The sequence below is a fragment of the Fundulus heteroclitus genome, chromosome 22 (assembly GCF_011125445.2).
Source record: "Fundulus heteroclitus isolate FHET01 chromosome 22, MU-UCD_Fhet_4.1, whole genome shotgun sequence".
NCBI classification, from domain to species: Eukaryota; Metazoa; Chordata; class Actinopteri; order Cyprinodontiformes; family Fundulidae; genus Fundulus; species Fundulus heteroclitus.
In genome coordinates, this window is record NC_046382.1 from 24,232,543 (window position 1) to 24,251,363 (window position 18,821).

General features: G+C 40.9%; 1 protein-coding gene across 2 annotated transcripts in view; it reads left to right on the plus strand.

Moving 5' to 3' along the window:
- The first annotated feature begins 12,464 nt into the window (after window positions 1-12,464).
- Window positions 12,465-18,821, plus strand: part of spock2 (SPARC (osteonectin), cwcv and kazal like domains proteoglycan 2) — a 42,062-nt gene continuing 35,705 nt past the window's right edge. Inside the window, exon 1 of one of the 2 annotated variants that reach the window (XM_012880645.3) lies at window positions 12,465-12,872. In XM_012880645.3, the coding sequence (XP_012736099.2) occupies window positions 12,684-12,872 (189 nt within the window). In that variant the 5' untranslated portion in view covers window positions 12,465-12,683. The remainder of the gene's footprint in view (window positions 12,873-18,821) is intronic. The other variant, XM_012880643.3, reaches the window with a different exon arrangement.

Consider the following 18,821-nt stretch of genomic DNA (forward strand, 5'->3'; position numbering starts at 1 on the left):
ATCAGCCTTGGCGTGGTGTCTGTTGTAGCGTGCCTCCACTAGACCTGTACCAAATATAAAATTAACTTGTAATTTAGGTAATATGCTGATCTGTCTTAATCTTCTATCCAATTAATATCATCTATCAGTTGTGTGTCATTGTTGGCTCTATTTAAGGACAAGAAGGTAAGAGATCTTACTGGCAAGCTGTTTTCCTATAGGATGCACCACAGACCAGCCAGCAGAGGGTCAGCAGCACCTCTATCTCCTGTGGCCATCCATGGACCTTCTGGATGGGCAGCAGCTGAAGGAGAAGGATGATGGTGGCCCTGTTCAGCCTGAAGGCTGGTTTCAGGTCCCCTTCATTAAAAAATATTTGGAGGATTGGCACCGAGGTGTTTATCCTCACATATTTTGTTTCTGTTTCTTCATGTAAATAAAAAATGCCAAATGTTACCATAATTGTTTTTTGTCACCTTTTCTATGCATAAAACTATACCTGTTTAACATGCAGATTATTATAGTTCTCGTTCTCAAGAAAGAAAAGGTAAAATGTATAGTGTTGTATAGTAAATGTAACAAATGGCTTCCCTTCTCTGGTATTTTTACCATTTCACTGAAAAATTAGCTGAACTAACTGCACATAATTTATAGATTAATCACTGTAAAGGTGGACAGACATAAAAATTTGTTTTTTTTTTCCTTTCTTAATGATCAATGCTGTGAAGGTCAGTAGGTGCAATAAAGTAGCTTAACCCTACTGTTATTAATGTTAAAACTGGGTCTTCGTTTTTATTAATATAGGAAAAATAGTCACAATTTCAACCTGATCACGTTTTTAATATCATCATCAATGTTTTTTTTTAAAGATAAAAGTAGGAAACAGGCTGTCAATCTTAAAATGCCTACCAGATGGCAATAGATGGGTGAGCAAAGCCTGCCTTCTGAGCCTCCTCTGCTGCATCAATCTTCTCCTTGCTCGGATTCTCCTCCTCAGCTGCATCACCTCCTCTTCAGCCTGCTGGTAAAGCTGACCAACGACCAGAGCAACAGCAATATTGCTCGTATTGCTTCTACAAAGTGCTGATTTTTAAAGAAGATTCAATCGCCTCTGCAACTACAACAATTACAACTCCCCACAAAGAAATTCACGCTATTGCTGGTTTTATACCCACAGTTCTGTAATTATTTTAGATATTTTTTATACCTATACTTAGAAATTAATTTAAATAAAAAACGTTTTCAATAAGATATGATGGTGTAGTGTATAAATAGTTTTGAACGTTAAAGGAATGCTCAAGCGCTGTGGGTGTGATGACGTCACGAGTATACTTCTGTTCCAATGCACAATACGTGCTGCGTGCTCGCGTTCTCGTCAAGTCCGATCTTCCTGTGTTCTTACCGAGAACAGACTTGACGAGAACGCGAGTACGGACTCGCGTTCTCGTGAATTGAGAAACGGCCATGGTGACTGGAGAAGGGGAGTGACAGGGTGGAACAATGCTGGCAGGTGAACTGAATTAAGACTGGTGACAGAAATGGTCGGAGCAGGCCAGATAAACTAATAATATAAAACAAAATCAAACCACAATAAAACCCAACCTATTCAAAAACTAAGACAGAACCTAAAACAGAAACTGAACTTCAGGCAGGAGAGTGAAGTTATTGATCAAACAACAAACAAAAACCATAACCAAACCCAAATCATGACATAAATTGAGTCTAGAGTCTGCAGACGGCATCCCACAATCCCCTGCGCTGTTCTTACCACCCATGCTAGGTCCTTCTTCTGTTGAACTGTGTAGTTCCCATACCACACAGTTATGCTGAGACATGAAACACTCTCTATGGTAGCTCTGTAGAAGTTTTTTAAGCAGCTTAGTGGGAAGTCCAGACATTTTCAGTTTCCTGAGAAAGAAGGGTCGTTGTTGGGCCTTCTTCACCTGGTAGGAGCTGCCTGCAGTCCAGGAGAGGTTGGAGGAGATGTGAATGCCCAGGAATCTAATGCTGTCCACACGCTCCACCACCTCCTCATGTATGTGGGGGGAGCATTCAATCTTTTGGACCAGTAGTTTATGTTTATGTTCTCCGGTGACCTTGTGTGCCTCTTCTCACCTCCTTTATGCCCATGATGCCGTCATGGTTTTTGAAAGATCATGCCTGTGAGGGAAATCATGGCTTGATTTGTGATTTATGAATGGGCAGAGGCAGCTAAGACAGTGGCTAGTCTTTGCAGGTTTGTGATGGAACTGGTTTGAAAGATATTTTAGAACTGACTTTGCAGCTCTTTTCACACTTTCAGTTATCAGTGACTTTGTTTGCAATTTGTTCTTTCATTTCTTTAAATCAGGATCTGATGCAATGATTTTGAGATCTTTTGGCCTACTTAATGTTGTCGGACCAGTCTTATTATATTGATGTCTCATTTCTACACGTCTGGCATTAAGCTCTGGACATAGGGAGTGAAACACAACTCTGCATTCCAAAAAACAGGGTATAAAGTTAATTAACATTTAAAAAAGAGAGAAAATAGTTTTGTCCCCATAAGGTTTGCTTAGATTAGATAAGTTATGAAATAGGTTTTCATAGCCCTAAAAGTGTTTTCACATTCATTTTGTACAAAGGCTCCATTCCTGGTCAAACACAGTGGTAGGGAAAGTAAATATAATTAGCAGAGGCCCCCAAGAAGTTTCTTGAAGGTACTTCTGTAATCAAATTTGTAAGCCAATGAAAAACATTGATATGCTTTGCTTTGGATATGAAAAATGCAAATAGATTTTATTACATGCCTACTTTTCAATAGGTGAAGGTAGAGAATGCTTCATTTAAAGGGGTCCATGTATGTTTCGGTGAGTGGACGTTGTCATCAAAAACTGGGAATGAAAAACATAAATCAAGAGGTTATTTGATTTTGGTTTTAAAAAATTACATTACTATTGAAAAGAACATATAAAAGTAACAATTATCTGAAACACTGAAGACCTTGAAGTGTTTTTAATTGCACATGAGCCAAGGAAAAATCAGGCAAGTGAACCTGCAGCACCTCAGACTGGAAATGTGTAGAGACAGCGGAGAGAATCATTGGGACAACGCTTCATGTTTACTCTGCCGCTCTCTAGCAAGGGGTTCAGCAATGCAGGACAACCAGATTCTACAACAGCTTCATTCCACACATCATAAGACTGCTGACCTTCCAATAATCCCCACTCCCCTACATACTAAACTGCTACATATATGTGCACTATTCATATTGTCGTACACATTTCTGCACATATAAAATGTTTACTTTTGACAAATGACAAATACTTCTATTTATAATGTTTCGCTTTTGTCTCCTGTTTTTACTCGGAGCTATTCAACAAGATTTTGCTCAAATGCACTTTGTGAGTGTGCAGTTGAAAGACAAGAAAGTCTAAGTTTAAGTTTTGAAAATACTAACCCATGCCATATGTGGGTAGTGAAGTCTTGCAAGGGAAACACATGCACTGACAATGTGAGTGAGGATATGAGAATGCAGAAAATATTTATGTCTCTTTTAATTTAAATAGTTATGAAAAAAGCTTATATTTCAGTTTAACATTTGGTGTTTGCAAAACCATGTTATTCCAGTAGCCTACTTGTTTCTGATGAGAAAATCTAATTTCCAAAAACCCGACACGGTCCAAAAACCTACTGAACCTAATAGTAAGTGTCTACATTCAGGCTTTAAACTCTAAAAATAGAAAAACCTTTGTTTTTTGTTTTATTTTTTACATGACCTTAGCTAACTGATACTGAAGCATCTCAGCTTTGGACTAATATACCTTATTTGCTTGAATCAGAACTGGCTCAGTTTTATCCAGTCCTCCATCCATTATCTATGCCCACTTGTCTGAGCACGGTCACAGGAGAGCTGGAGCCTAGCATAAAAGATATAGGAGGGTTTTTTTTATGTACCAGTCTCTGTGGACTTTACCTTTTTTTTCCCACAGCACCATATTTACCAGACACATCAGGCTAACTATAAGACAAAAGCAATAGCTACGGTTCATGTTATAACACAGAATCTCCTAATTGTGATCACTTGTTCAGGGCAGATATGATGGATGGAATAGAGCTGGTCCTCTGTTGTCTTTTGCATTTCAGGGTCCTGGAACATCTCCCAGAAGGCAGCTCTTCCACCAGGAATATAAAGTTCCCGGATCGTTGCTGTAGAAATGCATGTCATAGCCATGGCGTCAAGGGCTGCAAGATTGAAAAGGGGAAGTCCTCAAGTGTTGTTGTTGTTGAAGTTTGGGCTGGTTTGAAATATTGTAGAATAGCTTTGTCCAATAAAGCAGAATGGGCTGGTTTATAAATTATTGCTGTGAAAAAGTCTTATTCTATTGCTTTAATTCTTGCTTTTTATTCTGACCCTGTGTGGGCCAAAAAAAAAACACGAGTGGAACATTTAAAGGTTAACAATGTCGTCACGCTCCGGCTTTTTAAATGCCACAAACCCCAAATTGTAGAAGTGACAATTGTTACATTTCTCATTGTGTAAAAGCTTATTCTGAGATTTAACTGTCTAACAATGAAACGTGAATGAAACACAATGGGAAAGAAAGAAAGAAAGAAAGAAAGAAAGAAAGAAAGAAAGAAAGAAAGAAAGAAAGAAAGAAAGAAAGAAAGAAAGAAAGAAAGAAAGAAAGAAAGAAAGAAAGAAAGAAAGAAAGAAAGAAAGACTTGGTTTAAAACCAGCTTTCCTTACCATCTTGGATGGAATGGTTGAATTAGCAAACTAACCACACGGTGGCGCTAAGGTGCCAGCTGCCGTCTAGATGCTTGGAGCTCCTGGTTGTGAATGCATGTTTTGTTTGGAGTGCCTGTGACCATGGACTCCTGCCTTGCCTTTTTTCTGAGTGAATGAGTAACTTTACTGAAGATATAACTCCTTTATATCATTCACTCTGGATGTTTCATCAAGCTCAGCCCTTGCCTATTATTTTATACTTTTTTATCTTAGTTTAAATCCTCGGCATTATTATGAGAAGAAGAACAATGTAACAGAAAACATAAACAAGACAAAGAAGAGACTGTTTTACAATTCATGGAGAAGCTTTGGTCTGGGCTGGCCCAGGCGGTAATCTATTTTATCAGAGGTGGATCTCCAAGCAAATGGTTCATTATAAAGGCACGAGTGACACTTTTTATTCACCGAAGCCTTAACAAGAATCAAAAAGCTCATTTCTAGGCTATTCCCTGCTCTCTTTTAAACCTGCTGGAAGTGGCCTGCGTTCATTCAGACTTCAGTGGTTCTTGTATGTTGTTTTTTGTTGCAGATTGTAGCTATAGCAACACAATGCTTCTATAACACTGAGAGGATTATGTCAACAAAGACGACAGGGAAGCTTTCTGTCTCCGCGTCGAACAGCGCATCTTGTAAGTCATATGAGTCTCTTGTTTGTCAGAGGATCCTTCAACACTCTCTCCACCGGCTTTGTGTGTCTGCATCACCTGGAGCTGGAGCTGGGACAGGATTACGTGTAGGTTTTGATTTATTGCTGGAGGAAGCAGAAACAGAGCAGCTCTCTCGGGGAGGCCAAACTCTCACGTGTGGCAATTTCTGCTGAGGCATGCTCTTTTTTTTTTTTTTTTTTTATCAAAGCCTTAAGATTTTGCAAGCCATCTTAAAGTAGCTTTTCCTCCAAATAAAAGCCCAGGTATAGATTAATCTGGATTTCTGTCCTTATTGTTGTTTTTTATTGTTTTAAGTTGGCTCAAACTTAAAGATTTTCACAATATTATGAGATTAATGTATATTTACAGACATACTGGTGGTGACTCCATAATAAACAAAGACGTCCACCCTGTGCAATTTCTTGCAATTTTGCATTATATTATCCAGAAACACTTCCATAGCATATGTATGAATAGTTGTGGTTCTACACCATTTTTTTCATAGTTGTAGAGAAAAAATATAATGAAAAACAGAAAAAAGGGGTACATTTCAGGGTTTACTTCATTAAGTGAACCACAGAGCCGAGGAGCCTCTTGCGGTTCTGGAACAGCAGACTGCAGAGCCCTGATCTAGCAGATGAAAACTGTATCTTAATACGACGGAAGCTAAAAGTGCAACACCTTCATTTTTAAATCAGTGTTAAAGTAAAACTGTAAAGGTAAGAAATGAAGTTGGTCCAAGGGAGCAATCAGTTACGATTACGGTGCCAGCGCAGCCATCATTCATTTAGTACTATCTCTTCAGCACAGGGGCCATTACAGGCGCCAGGACCAGTTCTACAAAGGCAAAGGCCCCTGTTAACTCCTCTCTGGAACTCACCATGAATCAGTATAAGATCTACCTTACCTTACCAAAATATTCATACTCTTTGACTATTTTTACAATTGGCGAGGTTACAGTGACACATTAAAAGGTATTTTATGGGGATTTTATGTCACTAGCGAACACAAAGTAGCAAGTAGTCGCAAATCATACCTGGTTTTCCAACCGTTCTGCAGATTAAAAAAAATCTGAAAACTGAATGGTTAATTTGTATTCTTCCCATTTTACTTTGATACCCCCAAAGGAAATCTAGTGCAAATAAAATGACCCTCAGAAGCCACCTAATAAACAAAGTCCAGCTGTGTGAAGACAAAGGGGCACTGCAGCGAAATCGGGCGGGGGGGAATTTAAAACAGGGTTAGGTCATAAAACAGTACCCCAAGTTCTGAATACAGAGCAGCATTAATCAGAGAAGGAGCCAAGAGGCTCATGGTAGCTCTGGATGAGCTGCAGAAATCCATAGCTCAGGCGGAACAAGCTGTTGGCAGTACACGTTTTAATACACTTAGCAAATGTGGCCTTTATAAGTGTTGAAAAGCCTGTTGAAAACCATGTATAATTTTTTCTTCCACGTTAAATCTTGCGTTACCTTGTATTGGTCCATCACATGAAATGCCTGTAGAATACACCGCGTTTTGTGGATGTCATGTGACAGAATGTGAAAAGGTTCCTGATATAAATACTTTTGCAGGTGATCTACTGTAACGTAATATAATTAAAAGAGCATAAACTCAGCGTTTTTCATTTCCTATAACTGTGCAAATATCAATATTTAACCGTGTGTTTTGATGCGCCATTGTTTAACTATAGCAAAAAGAGAGCACTAACAGGAATGTTTAAATATTTAGAGACATGTCCCGTTTTCTACCAGCTTGACATTAAAATCCCATAGGAGAGGGATTCGTCGTATCTAATTTGTGCTGTGGTTTCACTGAACAAGTTTCATTATTAATATAAACCCAATGCTGTGTGGCATAGAGGCTGGAGGCAAATAGTCCGTATATTCCCAAATTCTGGGTAACCACATTACACTACCTAGAGAATAAAAGCCAGTATTCTGAAGTATTTGTCTAAGTCTAGAAACATTTGCAGCATTCAGCAGTGATTTGCCTGGCTATTGTGTTTTGCTCCGCTGCAGACGGAGCGGACACTAACCCATTAAAAGAGTCGTGTAATGTTAGTCAATCTCAAATTGTAATTCATCACTTTATAAAACTGAAGTGAATCATTTCCCTGTTTGTTTTGTTAGGGTCACATACTTAGAAAGGTGAGAATATGTCTGAGTGCTCCAGTTTATTATCAAATCAGCAATAATGTACGGCTGAAGTCAATGAGTAAATCAACATAAACTACCAGTAGAATCAAAGGTTGAATCAATTATGAATGCGTGCATTCTCTGATTAGGAATAAAATATGCATACAAACAAAATGCCAATCTAAGATAAAATAAATAAAAATAAAAAAAAACAACTACTGATAAGAATTAAAATGGGGAAATGTCAGGGAAATGGAATTACAATTTGGCAGGATCTAACAGATCAAGCTCAAAAATATAATTTTGACTTCACCAGATTTTCAAAACCTTTAGGAGGAATGGTCTCTTTGTACTAATACGATTTATATCCCAGCTCAATGGGGAAAGGGTCCAAGTTCTCTTTTCCACCTCTTTTTTGTGCCAGAGCAACACAGAGCTATTCCCACTTCAAGTGTGACTGGAAACACCAGTTACACTTTGTTTGGCTCTCAGGCTCCCAGCAGAGAAAAACAGGCAGAGAAAAAGGAGGAATAACACCATATTGCTCTTTCTCTGTGAAAACAGCTACAAGGCCCTGAGTGCCGGTCTGATTTCCTCTGAGGAAGGAGGAGAAAAACAGATGAAATGGTTCAGTCTTCAGCTGTGGCTAAAGGAGAGGTTCCCAGTGAAATGACAGGAAACACCGTCCTACAGCGGTCTTTTCTCTTCAGTTGAATGATCAGAATAACATGCAGCAGCAGTGAAAACCAAACAGAGGGTTTTACAAAGTAGGCTCACTGGACAATCAGGCCGGACCTCACGGACTGCACACACGTCTGGGATAGGGTTTGGAAAACCAAAGGGTCAGGGTGACAGATTCTGTAAGTCTCACCCTGCTGGAAGTAAGGGCCACCCCTCGAATGAAGGAGAAGGGAGCATATCACCAGATATGAGATCCTTCTGTTTGCGCCTGAATGACAAACCCTCAATTAAAGGTGACATTTAAAAAAACAAACAAAAAAAACAACCCAGAAAATCCAAAAAGGACTTTAAAGCACAATAAAATGGTGCTCAAGAGAAAAATTCAAACATGACAGCTATCACTGCAATAATAGTCAAGCATAAGGGTTAAAAAAAAACACACAGTTTCTTATGAACTAGTTTCACAAGGCAGGTTCCTCAACTGAAAACAAACAAAATAAATAATTGAAAAAAAAACACTTTGTGTGCATGAGGCGGAGAAACTCTGGCCTTCAGCTTGGAGCAACCCAAGGTCTAAGCTTTCCCTCTGAAGAGATAAGAGTTAGTGTATTGCTAAAACTCCAGAGGTACAGGAGATTGCGCCGCAGGTACGAGCCCAGAGGTGAAATGTGTCGTACCTTGAGAGATCGAGATGTGACACGCAAACTACCCGTGGTAAAGGAGTATAATATTAATAATAATTGAACTTTATTGATCTCACGATTGAGAAATTCACTTCTGCATCTTAACCCATCTCCTTGGGGAGCAGTGGGCTGCCACTGTGCGGCGCCTAGGGAGCAATAAGAGGTTGAGGGTCTTGCTCAGGGACCCAGAGTGCCGTGACTGGGGATTGAACCGGGTACTTGCATCCTTCTCTGAGTGCAAGCGGACTGCTCTAACCACTCGGCCACAACCCCCCCTCAAAAGACGAGAACCCTGGCATCACATTCAGACCTGCTAACCATGCTGCTGCCGGTTAGACAAACTCCGCCCGGCAACACTCAATTAGGCGCTGAGAGATTTGTTTGTTTTGTATGACATTACACAAAACCGCCCATGGGTCTTTTACTCTAAAACGACACCATTTATAGCTACCTGCGCTGAATGAGACGAGCATTGGTGCTGCGCTCTCTGTCGTTCTCTTTCCGTTACCCTCTCGGAGCGCGTCTAAATCAGGACTGCAATTGACCCCCGCAAGTGAAAGAGCTCCGGGGTCTTTCATCTATTATCTGCCATAAAAAAACGCATTATCCTTCGTCTGATTGATCGCTTTTAAATATGGTTGGGGGTAACGCAGATTGCTGCGGCTGCAGAAGTGCAGTCTTAAATAGGTCAGCGGAAGACGACACTTTGTATTCGTTTCTAGAAAGGGGAACCTGGTCCAGCTCCGAATAACTGCATTGTGGTTCTTATGCAGCATGAATAATTCATTTCCCACCTGACCATGTGGCATGACTAATGATCACGCGCGTATACGGCTTTTACATCTGTTAAAGTGTGTGCATTTTGTGTGCGTCCGAAGGTAACGACGTCGCAGTTTCTTGTGCGTGCTCAGCTCAAACATCTTTCGTGTCTCCTTGTCTTTCCATGAACTTGATCGGGTTGAGCCGGGAGATTAGGTGACCCCTTGGCCTTGTTTAGGACCAGGCTCTAGTCACTCCGCTGCGGATCAAGCGCCAACGGTTAATCCAGCGTTTCACTAACAAGCTGTCGTTCAGCGGGACTCTCTAGGGCTGGACGTGGAGCGCGCTAGCACGACGCAGTCAAAGCCGTGGTGCGAGCTCTCGCCTTCACGGGAATGCATCTGAACAAAGGGGTGAATCGCACTGAGAACACAGCCCGTCTGTGTCGTTTCCTTATCGGCCAAGGTAACCGTTCTGAGGTAAAACACCGCTGTAGGCTCCATTTTTCACTTTAATAGAAACTCACAGTTTCATTTAAGCAACGTGTTTGAAAAAGGAGTGATGCTAACCCTAACCCAAAGTGCAAAGATTCAAACTTTACCTTCCCTGTGACCAACTTTCAATAATATGGTTAATTTTCTTTGCGGCCTAAAGTTTTAACACAAATTAGGTGTTTTAATAGGAAAACTTTAGCCATATATTTTATTATTTCATATTTATGGCATATATCTATGTTGTTGCACTGCAACAAAAATGCATTGTTTTTTAGTAAATCCTGAGGAAGACTTCTTCTTCTATTATTATTATTATTGCTGTTGTTGTTATTGTTTAATGCCCAATCTTCAATTTTGGATCCCAGAACTGCATCCTTTTTAATTTGTATCTACTTTTATCACTAATTTACCAAAACAATCCAGAATAAAATACACATACATTTATGTATGTGTGTACAGATGACAGTCACTACCAGTTATAATGCGAAAGTGTGTCCGTGATAAAATGTGAAATAGATGAAGAAAACTAGTCGCTGGTAAAAAAAAAAAAAAAAAAAAATCAAAGAGTTCAGAGCTGGAAATGAAAAACAGGATATGGAGGGAAAAAAATCCAGAGCAAAGCCACAAACAGGAGCTTAATGGGAGGGACAGAAATGAGAAGATGAAATGCTGAAGAGGTTGATTACTTTGATGTGAAACAGGTGAGTCAAATCAACAACAGGCTGCAGCTGTGAGAGAAGCAATACAACAAAGAATGCATGAACCAGTAAACTAAAAGGTAACCATAAAAATCAGAAACAGGAAGTAATGAGAACGGTGTGCACAAAGGAAATGGACTACAAAACCAAATGTGAACTAAAGACTCAGGATGCTGTGAGATAGCGCTGTTTAGTCTGCTTTAAAGGGACCAGAGTTCGCTTCCTCAGATAGTCCACTTCAAGGACAACACCTCGTCCAAACTCTGGGGCCGACCAATCAGGCTAACTTGCGTCTGTCTGGGAAGGCGGGTCTATCGAACCAAAGAGAGTACGGGACATCTCTTACACGTATGCAGAAATGTGATCTAAACATGTTTAAATCTTTGCCGTATGTCCTATTCTCTCCTTCTCTGCTCCCATTTCTGACACTGCTGCAGATGTTTCCTACCTTTAACCTTTTTGAAACTGAGAGCGACTTCATTTGTGCTGTGTTACATGAAGGGCTACCAGTAATGACCTTGGAACTAGAAGAGTCAGATCTAATCTTAACTTTATGAGAAATAAACACATTTTTCATGCTTTTTTCCCCCCAGATAATGTCATTTTTAAATCTATTTAAACAACACAAGTGTGTGTGATTACAAAGGAAGAGCAACGGCATAAAATGCCATTTTAGATGCAGTTCACTGGATGGTTGTCCCATTTTTAGAACATGCTCGAGGGCACCACACACGGTCCTTGGGTGCCACCATGTTGGTGACCACCTACAGAGCAATACGCAGGAGCCATTGCTGTTTCGTTCACTGCTCATCGTGAGCAGCTTCCTGTGATCGCACCCCCATACATAATTGCATGACAACCAGGTAGGTCGGTCTGCTTTCAAAGGTTCGGTGCAAAAGTAAACCCATTTAAACGAAGTCTTTCGACGTTCCCTGCCAAGTCCTACCAAAGTCCAGAGGAGCGTCTTGGCGTGAAAACACCCCAAGACTTTTTACTGAGCTTTCACTGCAACTATATGCGCTCTCTTTCTTCCTCTTGAACGTAAAACTGGCGCAGAGCGTATCTGCTCAGCTGGGCTTCTTTCCGAAACACAGCCACCTGTCCTCTCCAACATAGAAAGTATTCCTGGATCGGTGCTTCTGTGTCCTTTTTTTTGTGTCTCTGCTCCGTCTTCTCTAACCCCCAGTCGGTCGCTGAGCCTGGTTCCGCTGGAGGGGAGTTTTCCTCTCCACTGTCGCCACATGCCTGCTCGGCGTGAGGGATTGCTGCAAAGACAGCTCTTCACAATGCGGGCGACTGTCCGCTGTTGCCACACGTTCTTTCAGGAGGAGTCTGCAATCCACAGGGTTTCCTTTGATGGGAAACTTTTCTGTCTGCACAATTTGATGGAGTTGACTTTGTAGAGTGCCTTGAGTTTCCATTCGTGAATAAAAAAAAAACGTGCGTGTAAATCCTAAGTTATTCAGGGGCTCGCAAAGATCTCTTTGGAAAATGCGCATAACTCTTAAGTTTCCGCCTAGAGGTGTAACCAGAAAGGTGTCTCACATCAGCCTGGGGGGGGGGGGGGGGGGGGATTCAGTTTCTACACCACTGAACAGCTCCCTCCCTCCACGGCTCCCTCCGTCTGCCTCCCTCCCATCTGAAGGAGCATCTTACGGGCTAATCAGGTGGCGCTCTCCCTCCAGCCTCAGCATCCGCCGCCTCCCAGAAGAGGAAAAGCCGACAGACGGTGGTGCTCCGTGCGGGGAGGTGTCCTGTGATCGTGTTGTTGTTGTTGTTGTTTTTCTTCCACCACCACCACCACCACCCCTCCTTCCTTCTTTACGGCCGAACATGGTGGAAATGTCGGATGTGGCGTGCGTTCTCGTCCCGCTGCTGGTGTTCGCGGGGTCCACCTTCCAGGCGGACGTGAAGAGCGTCCGAGAGGCGGAGAAATCCGGGAATTTCATGGAAGACGAGCAGTGGCTGTCCACCATTTCACAGTACAGCCGCAAGATCAAGCACTGGAACCGCTTCCGAGACGTAAGTGTCGACTCGCCGGGAGAGAATGCGGCGTGCGGACGCGCGGATGGAGAAACGCTGCCATGTTTACTCCATCTTTCACGCAAACTTGGCGCTTTCTGCGGGTTTACCGCCAGCCACACGCGGAACATAAATAAATGAATATTTAAGAGTTTGATAGGTATTTTTTTATTTTATTTCTGATGGTTTTGCCTCATTTTTTCTTATTCGTTCTTTCATTTATTTCCTTGGATAAACCTGTTTGGAGATGAGAATGCAACTTAACCCTGAAAAATCTGGGTAGCTAAAAGTTGGATTTAATCAGAAAACTAGAATGAATCACCTTCCTAATAAACACAAAGCACATTGGCTCACTCTCTATTTCATTCTTCCAGCAATGGCCCATTTTTTTATTTGGCTCCTAATTATAAGCAATTGATGCCTGAGTAGTTTCTGCATGGCAGTGTGGGCCCAAAGCATCATGCTGCCCTTCATCCTTAAGTGCCCCACCTCAGAGGTGGCTCCAGGGACTTCACAAACAAGAGAATTAAGGAAGACAGACTGCGCCGATTGACTGATGTGCTCATGCACCTATTGAACAGACTGATCTGGGTTGCTGGGATTGATTAAAGCCTGCAGGGTATGCCTGGTGATAAATTGCCGTGTCTGTGGACGTATGGATGCCGCTCTGCCTCCAGCTCTGTGAAATGATTACTAATGATCCCCAACAGGATTTGGACAGTATATTGCAGCTGGATTAGGTTGCATATGACCTACGTTAATTTGGTTTTAATTGATCCTGTGAGACTGCGGGCTGCATGTGAAATGTGTTCCCGTTTGATTAGAAATAGAAATAGCCGAGGGCGTGTGGGAATATGTTTCGAGGTGTATTTTCTTTCTCTCTTTGAGGGATCTTTACTGTCAGTTTAGTTAAAATAAAAACAAAAACAAATAATAACCTTAAAGCCAGGGCCTGAAACAAAGAGAGAGGCTTTATCTCACTGTAATTACCTAAAGAATAACACATGTTCCCTGGAACTGTGAGGAAGTAATGATATTGTGGGCATGGGAAGATTAAGTTGAAATCATTGTGGGATTATGACTCACTGGGTGCTGATCTAAATTTACACAGCTTTGATCTAAAATGTTTGCTTCTCCAGCAACGACCTTCTGAATTCAGCACATCCTGGTTGGCCGTGCAAGAAGAAAACCTGTCTACCCTGAGTCAACGGGAGACAGCCACAACTAGAACATGTTGCTCCTCTCAGTGCTCTTCTTAAAGGGGCAGTTTACAATTGTTTTGAAGAAAGGGTTTTTTTTTATTTATTTTTTTATGTTTGTACAGCTAATGATCAGTTAATACCTTACCTACAGTAGATAGCGCTGCAATTAAATTTATTTATTTGAATTAGGACAATGCACATTCATCAACATGTCATCTTAAAGCATCAATGTAAATATGCCAGAATTAGCACAAGAGCTAATTTGCATCCACTGTCCTAAGGCAGGTAAGAACAGCGAACATTAACATTTCATTTGTTGTTTACTATAAATTCAGATTAGATGCTCTTAGAAGCTGAAGCTAATGGGTAGTTTGAGACGGACCCATGACAAAAGCGGGTTTATGTTGTCTTAAAACAAGCCCAAGCATAAAAAAAAAAACACCATGACACTTTTTAATGAACATTCAAGCCTAAGTCATGAGTGCATTTGACAAAAATGCACAAAGAAGCCAATAATCATTTACAAAGGAAATAAATGAAGGTAGGAGGCAGTTCGATGCCAATGATCTTCCTGTATGAAACATAAGGATAAAGATAACACGTATGTTTTTCCCCCGTAAGATTAACTATGTAGATGTAACAAGATCATAAAACAGATTAGAATAAAATGTATTTATTTATTGTTTCACACAATGACAAACAGGCAAGATACAAACAGTAAACACTATGAGAATAGCAGGACTGGCGAGGCGTTATCTGCAAAGATTTGCATCTACTTCAAGCTTCTTGTGAGCAATAAGGGCTATTTCCTGGATTTTTTAAATGTTTTAGATTGCATTTGGTTATTTGTTTTTCAAAATCTAAAATACTGAGACTGATCAGACCCCAACTGAATAATTATACCCTGAACAGAGAGTCATTAAAACATTGTTTGAGACAAATGAAGACTTTAATCTACCACAATGTATAGACTACTTAAACAGGTATTGGAATATTCCATGATGATCAAAATCTTCAAACTCCAGTTTGTGATATGTTGAACATTGACTATTTGTTTATTTTCAGTAAACATTGCTAATCTCATTTTGTCTAACATTGTAAGCATGATATGTATTGCTGCATCACGACTAATTTATGCAAAGTTGGTGAATGTAAAAACTAGACATTAGTCCAAAATTAGACATTAGTCTTCGTCCCTCTCTGACTAGCTCTTAGCTTCAGACTAGAGCTCCAACTAATCTGGATTCATACTAAGCAATTATGTCAGATCAGTTATCTACTGCATTTATTATATAAAATGTTTTGTGCAACAATAAGTTTGTTTTGGCTAAGAATATTTATTAAGTGGAAAATGCAATTATTAATTAAGTTAGTAATTTTGATCACCACGTTATTATCAGTAATTAATTAACAGACAAACAGCTCTCAGTCTCTTTCCGTTATCGTTTTATTAACCTGCCTGGTGAAGTCTGGTATTATAGAACAATAGATGAGGGAGTGAATTTTCACACCGGCGTGCTCAAACAGTAAGCCCTGCACACATATACTGCATAAATACAAACCATGTCTCATCAAATATAAGAATTTCTAACATAAAATACTTCAACTTCCAGACATTATTTCACTTGGCTAATACCAATCAGCTAAACTACTAAGTAAAAAGTAAAAACAAATGAGTAAAACTACAAAAAACATAGTAAAAAGCAACAAATAAGAATAAAACAATACTGATATCGCAGTTCGGTGAGAACATGTACATTTAAAAATGTAGCTTCAAAACCACTTAAGAACAATTGCAATGTGTTAAAACAGCCAGTTCACAAAGCTTTCAAAAATATTTTGCTAAAGCAGAAATAATTATATAAACAAACTCACAATTTGGCCATCTTGAGGATGTGGCTCATCATAACAACGAAGGAAATGGCGTCGGTGAAGTTATTTATTAACCCTTTTAAGTCCCTTGTGTCCCTGTGAGTGCCGTTAATACACATATTAATGTGCGTCTGGGCACTGGCAGCTCGCTATGGTCAACTGTACAAAAAGAATGAGCCGTGTAGGCAACACAGAACTAATGATGGCTACCATCTTAACATTAGCAGGGCTTTAGCATTAGCGGCCGAGCTAACGGAGGCACACATTTAGCACGCTTACAAGGACTATGCAGATACATTTGATGGCTGTTTTTGAGAGGAGATGAAGGAAAAACGCAGATAAAACTGAATAACTTCGCAATACAAAAGTAAATTGACTCTTGACCAATCACAATTGCACAAAAAAACCCAAAAAACTTGTAGCATTAGGCCGCTCTCCGTCTAGCAGCTGGCGTGAGCCTCTGCTCGCACTGGTCCACGTGTCAGCTGTGCTGGTTTTAGTTATTTCTTCTTTTGGCAGCCGGAAAAAAAAAAACGTTTCTTGGAGAGTCTACAATTCTGCCGGACCTCAGTTAGCCAGGTTCAGGCGGCTAGTCTGATTTTCAGCTGTGGTACGGTCACCGGATACACAAGCACCAGAACATAATTTACTTTGGATCAGCGGTCTTCAACCCTGGTCCTCAGGATCCACTGTCCTGCACGTTTTGGTTGTGTCTCTGCTCCACTGCACCTGAATCAAATGATTGCATGACCACTTCAGGAGCCATCAAGGGCTGCAGAGTCCTGTTAATCCCCCGTTTATTTAGGTCAGGTGTGTGGAAGGTAGGGGGACACCTAAAACATGCAGGACCAGTGGATCCTGAGGACCAGGATTGAAGACCCCCTGCTTTGGATCAGAGCTTTCCTTGAAGACGCAGTGTTTTACCCCAGCGAGATCAAGACGTTCTAGCGCGTGTCCTCCCCAGTGCAGCCTGCAGGGGAACTCCGATCAAAGAGAAAGCTGCTACACCAGTTTTGTAGCTCTATGACGTCACGACTCCTCCTCCTTGGGAGCTGTGCATTGTGCTGTTCGGTTTTTGCCCGTCTCTTTTGTTCTCTGTGTGTGGTTCAGTCCCTGTCCTCTCCCATGGCTGGGCCCAAAACCCACTTATTAGATTTAACAGAACCTCAGAAAAAACTCTTCAATAGCTTCCCTTGTCTCCTGCTCTGACTTCCCATATATCTGAATTTTTAAGAAAGGTCTCACGAAGCACAAAAAAATAAGCATGACACTTATCCCTTTCATGACCAATACTCCTTAGGGTCTTTGTGTGCATTCAGATGTTTACAGGCATGTGATCGCAGTCAATACTGGTGCTAGCATAAAAACAGGGTTTTGATGCCAGCGCATTAAAGAGCGGTGGCGTCTCTGGCGATCATGTAGATGACAGGAAAAACATCAGAGAAGTGAGGCGCTAAACCTCCCGCAGGAATCGCCAATGGAAACCACTTTGATTTCAGCTGGCTGCTGTAGCAACAGCATCCCCTCTGCACCGAGATGGAGGATGGATCCCTGGGAGTTTGATGACTCTATCCCCTTAACCAGCCGCACTTCAGGGACGGAACGTGAAACAAAAAAAAACAAAAAAAACATCCTTTTGGTTAAGTTTCTCCAAATCATTAAAACTGTGATCTGCCACGGCTGAAATAACACTGCTTGTATCCTTCTCATTGTTCCTAATGAGCAGTGCCTAACGGTAAATGTAATGAACCTTTAATTGGCTGCGCTTCATCTTGGCCTTTTGAGCTAAAAAAAAAAAAAAAAAAAAGGAATACGACAATAACCAGTGTAGACTTATGGGCATGTGTTGGTGTGGAAGTCTCTTCCAGTGACATAATTCTAAGTAAACAGATTGATGCTGATATCTCTGAGAGATTAGAGCTGGAATTTGATAAATCCAAGCCCGGGAAGCAATAATCAAAGCCACACAACTCGAAAAGAATCGCTCCACCTCTCCCCCTCCCTTTCACATGTCTGCACACAGATAAACACAAACACGCAGCACACACCGCAGACTGTGGGCAGGGTGCACTGTAAATATTTCATATTTATTCTTCCACGGGATGTAAAAGCAGAATCGGGATAAGAGGCTCTTCCGCTTCAAGTTAAAAACAGCTCCCACGCTCCGATTCAATTTATTTCACAGGAGGACAAGGCGATTAAATTTAACAGTAACAGTCAACAAATAATAAAGGGGAATACCTTCAATCCTTTAATCTAACAGGTGCACTCAACATTTCATTCCGCTAATGCACTAAATCCTGAGGAAAGGAGAAAAGATAAAGCGGGCGACAGGAAAGACGAATGTATGACTTTATCCTAAACAATAACATCATTAGTGTCCGTTTGAGTTCAAATAGCGGAAACAGTGATGGATGATCACTCGGTCTGTTTTTCCAGCATTGCATGTCTGAAAACAAAATTAGCTTGATTTGCTTACTGTTGGATGCTTTTTTTTTCTGTGATGCCAGTGCAGTTTTTTAGCATAATGTGATCAGGCTGTGAGATTTATTTTAGACTCTCTATATTACCTTAGAAGTGAGCGTGTTCCTGCACGGTTGTGTGTCCTTTGTGTCCTTGTGTTGCCCTGTGAGGGACCTGTTTTCCAATGACTGCTGGAGATGGCACCCTAGAAGGATTAGCTTGGACGGATGGATGAATGCATGGATTTATGTATTTTACACATTTTCCAGACAAGGTAGAGCTGGTGCTACAGTAGGTTTGATGGAGGACATACTAAATCGTTTTAGTTTATTTTCGAAAACCTCTTCTTTTTTTTTTTGGTCTCCTTCTCTCAGTACGTTGAAATGACCTGTTAGCAATAAGGTATGGCGCG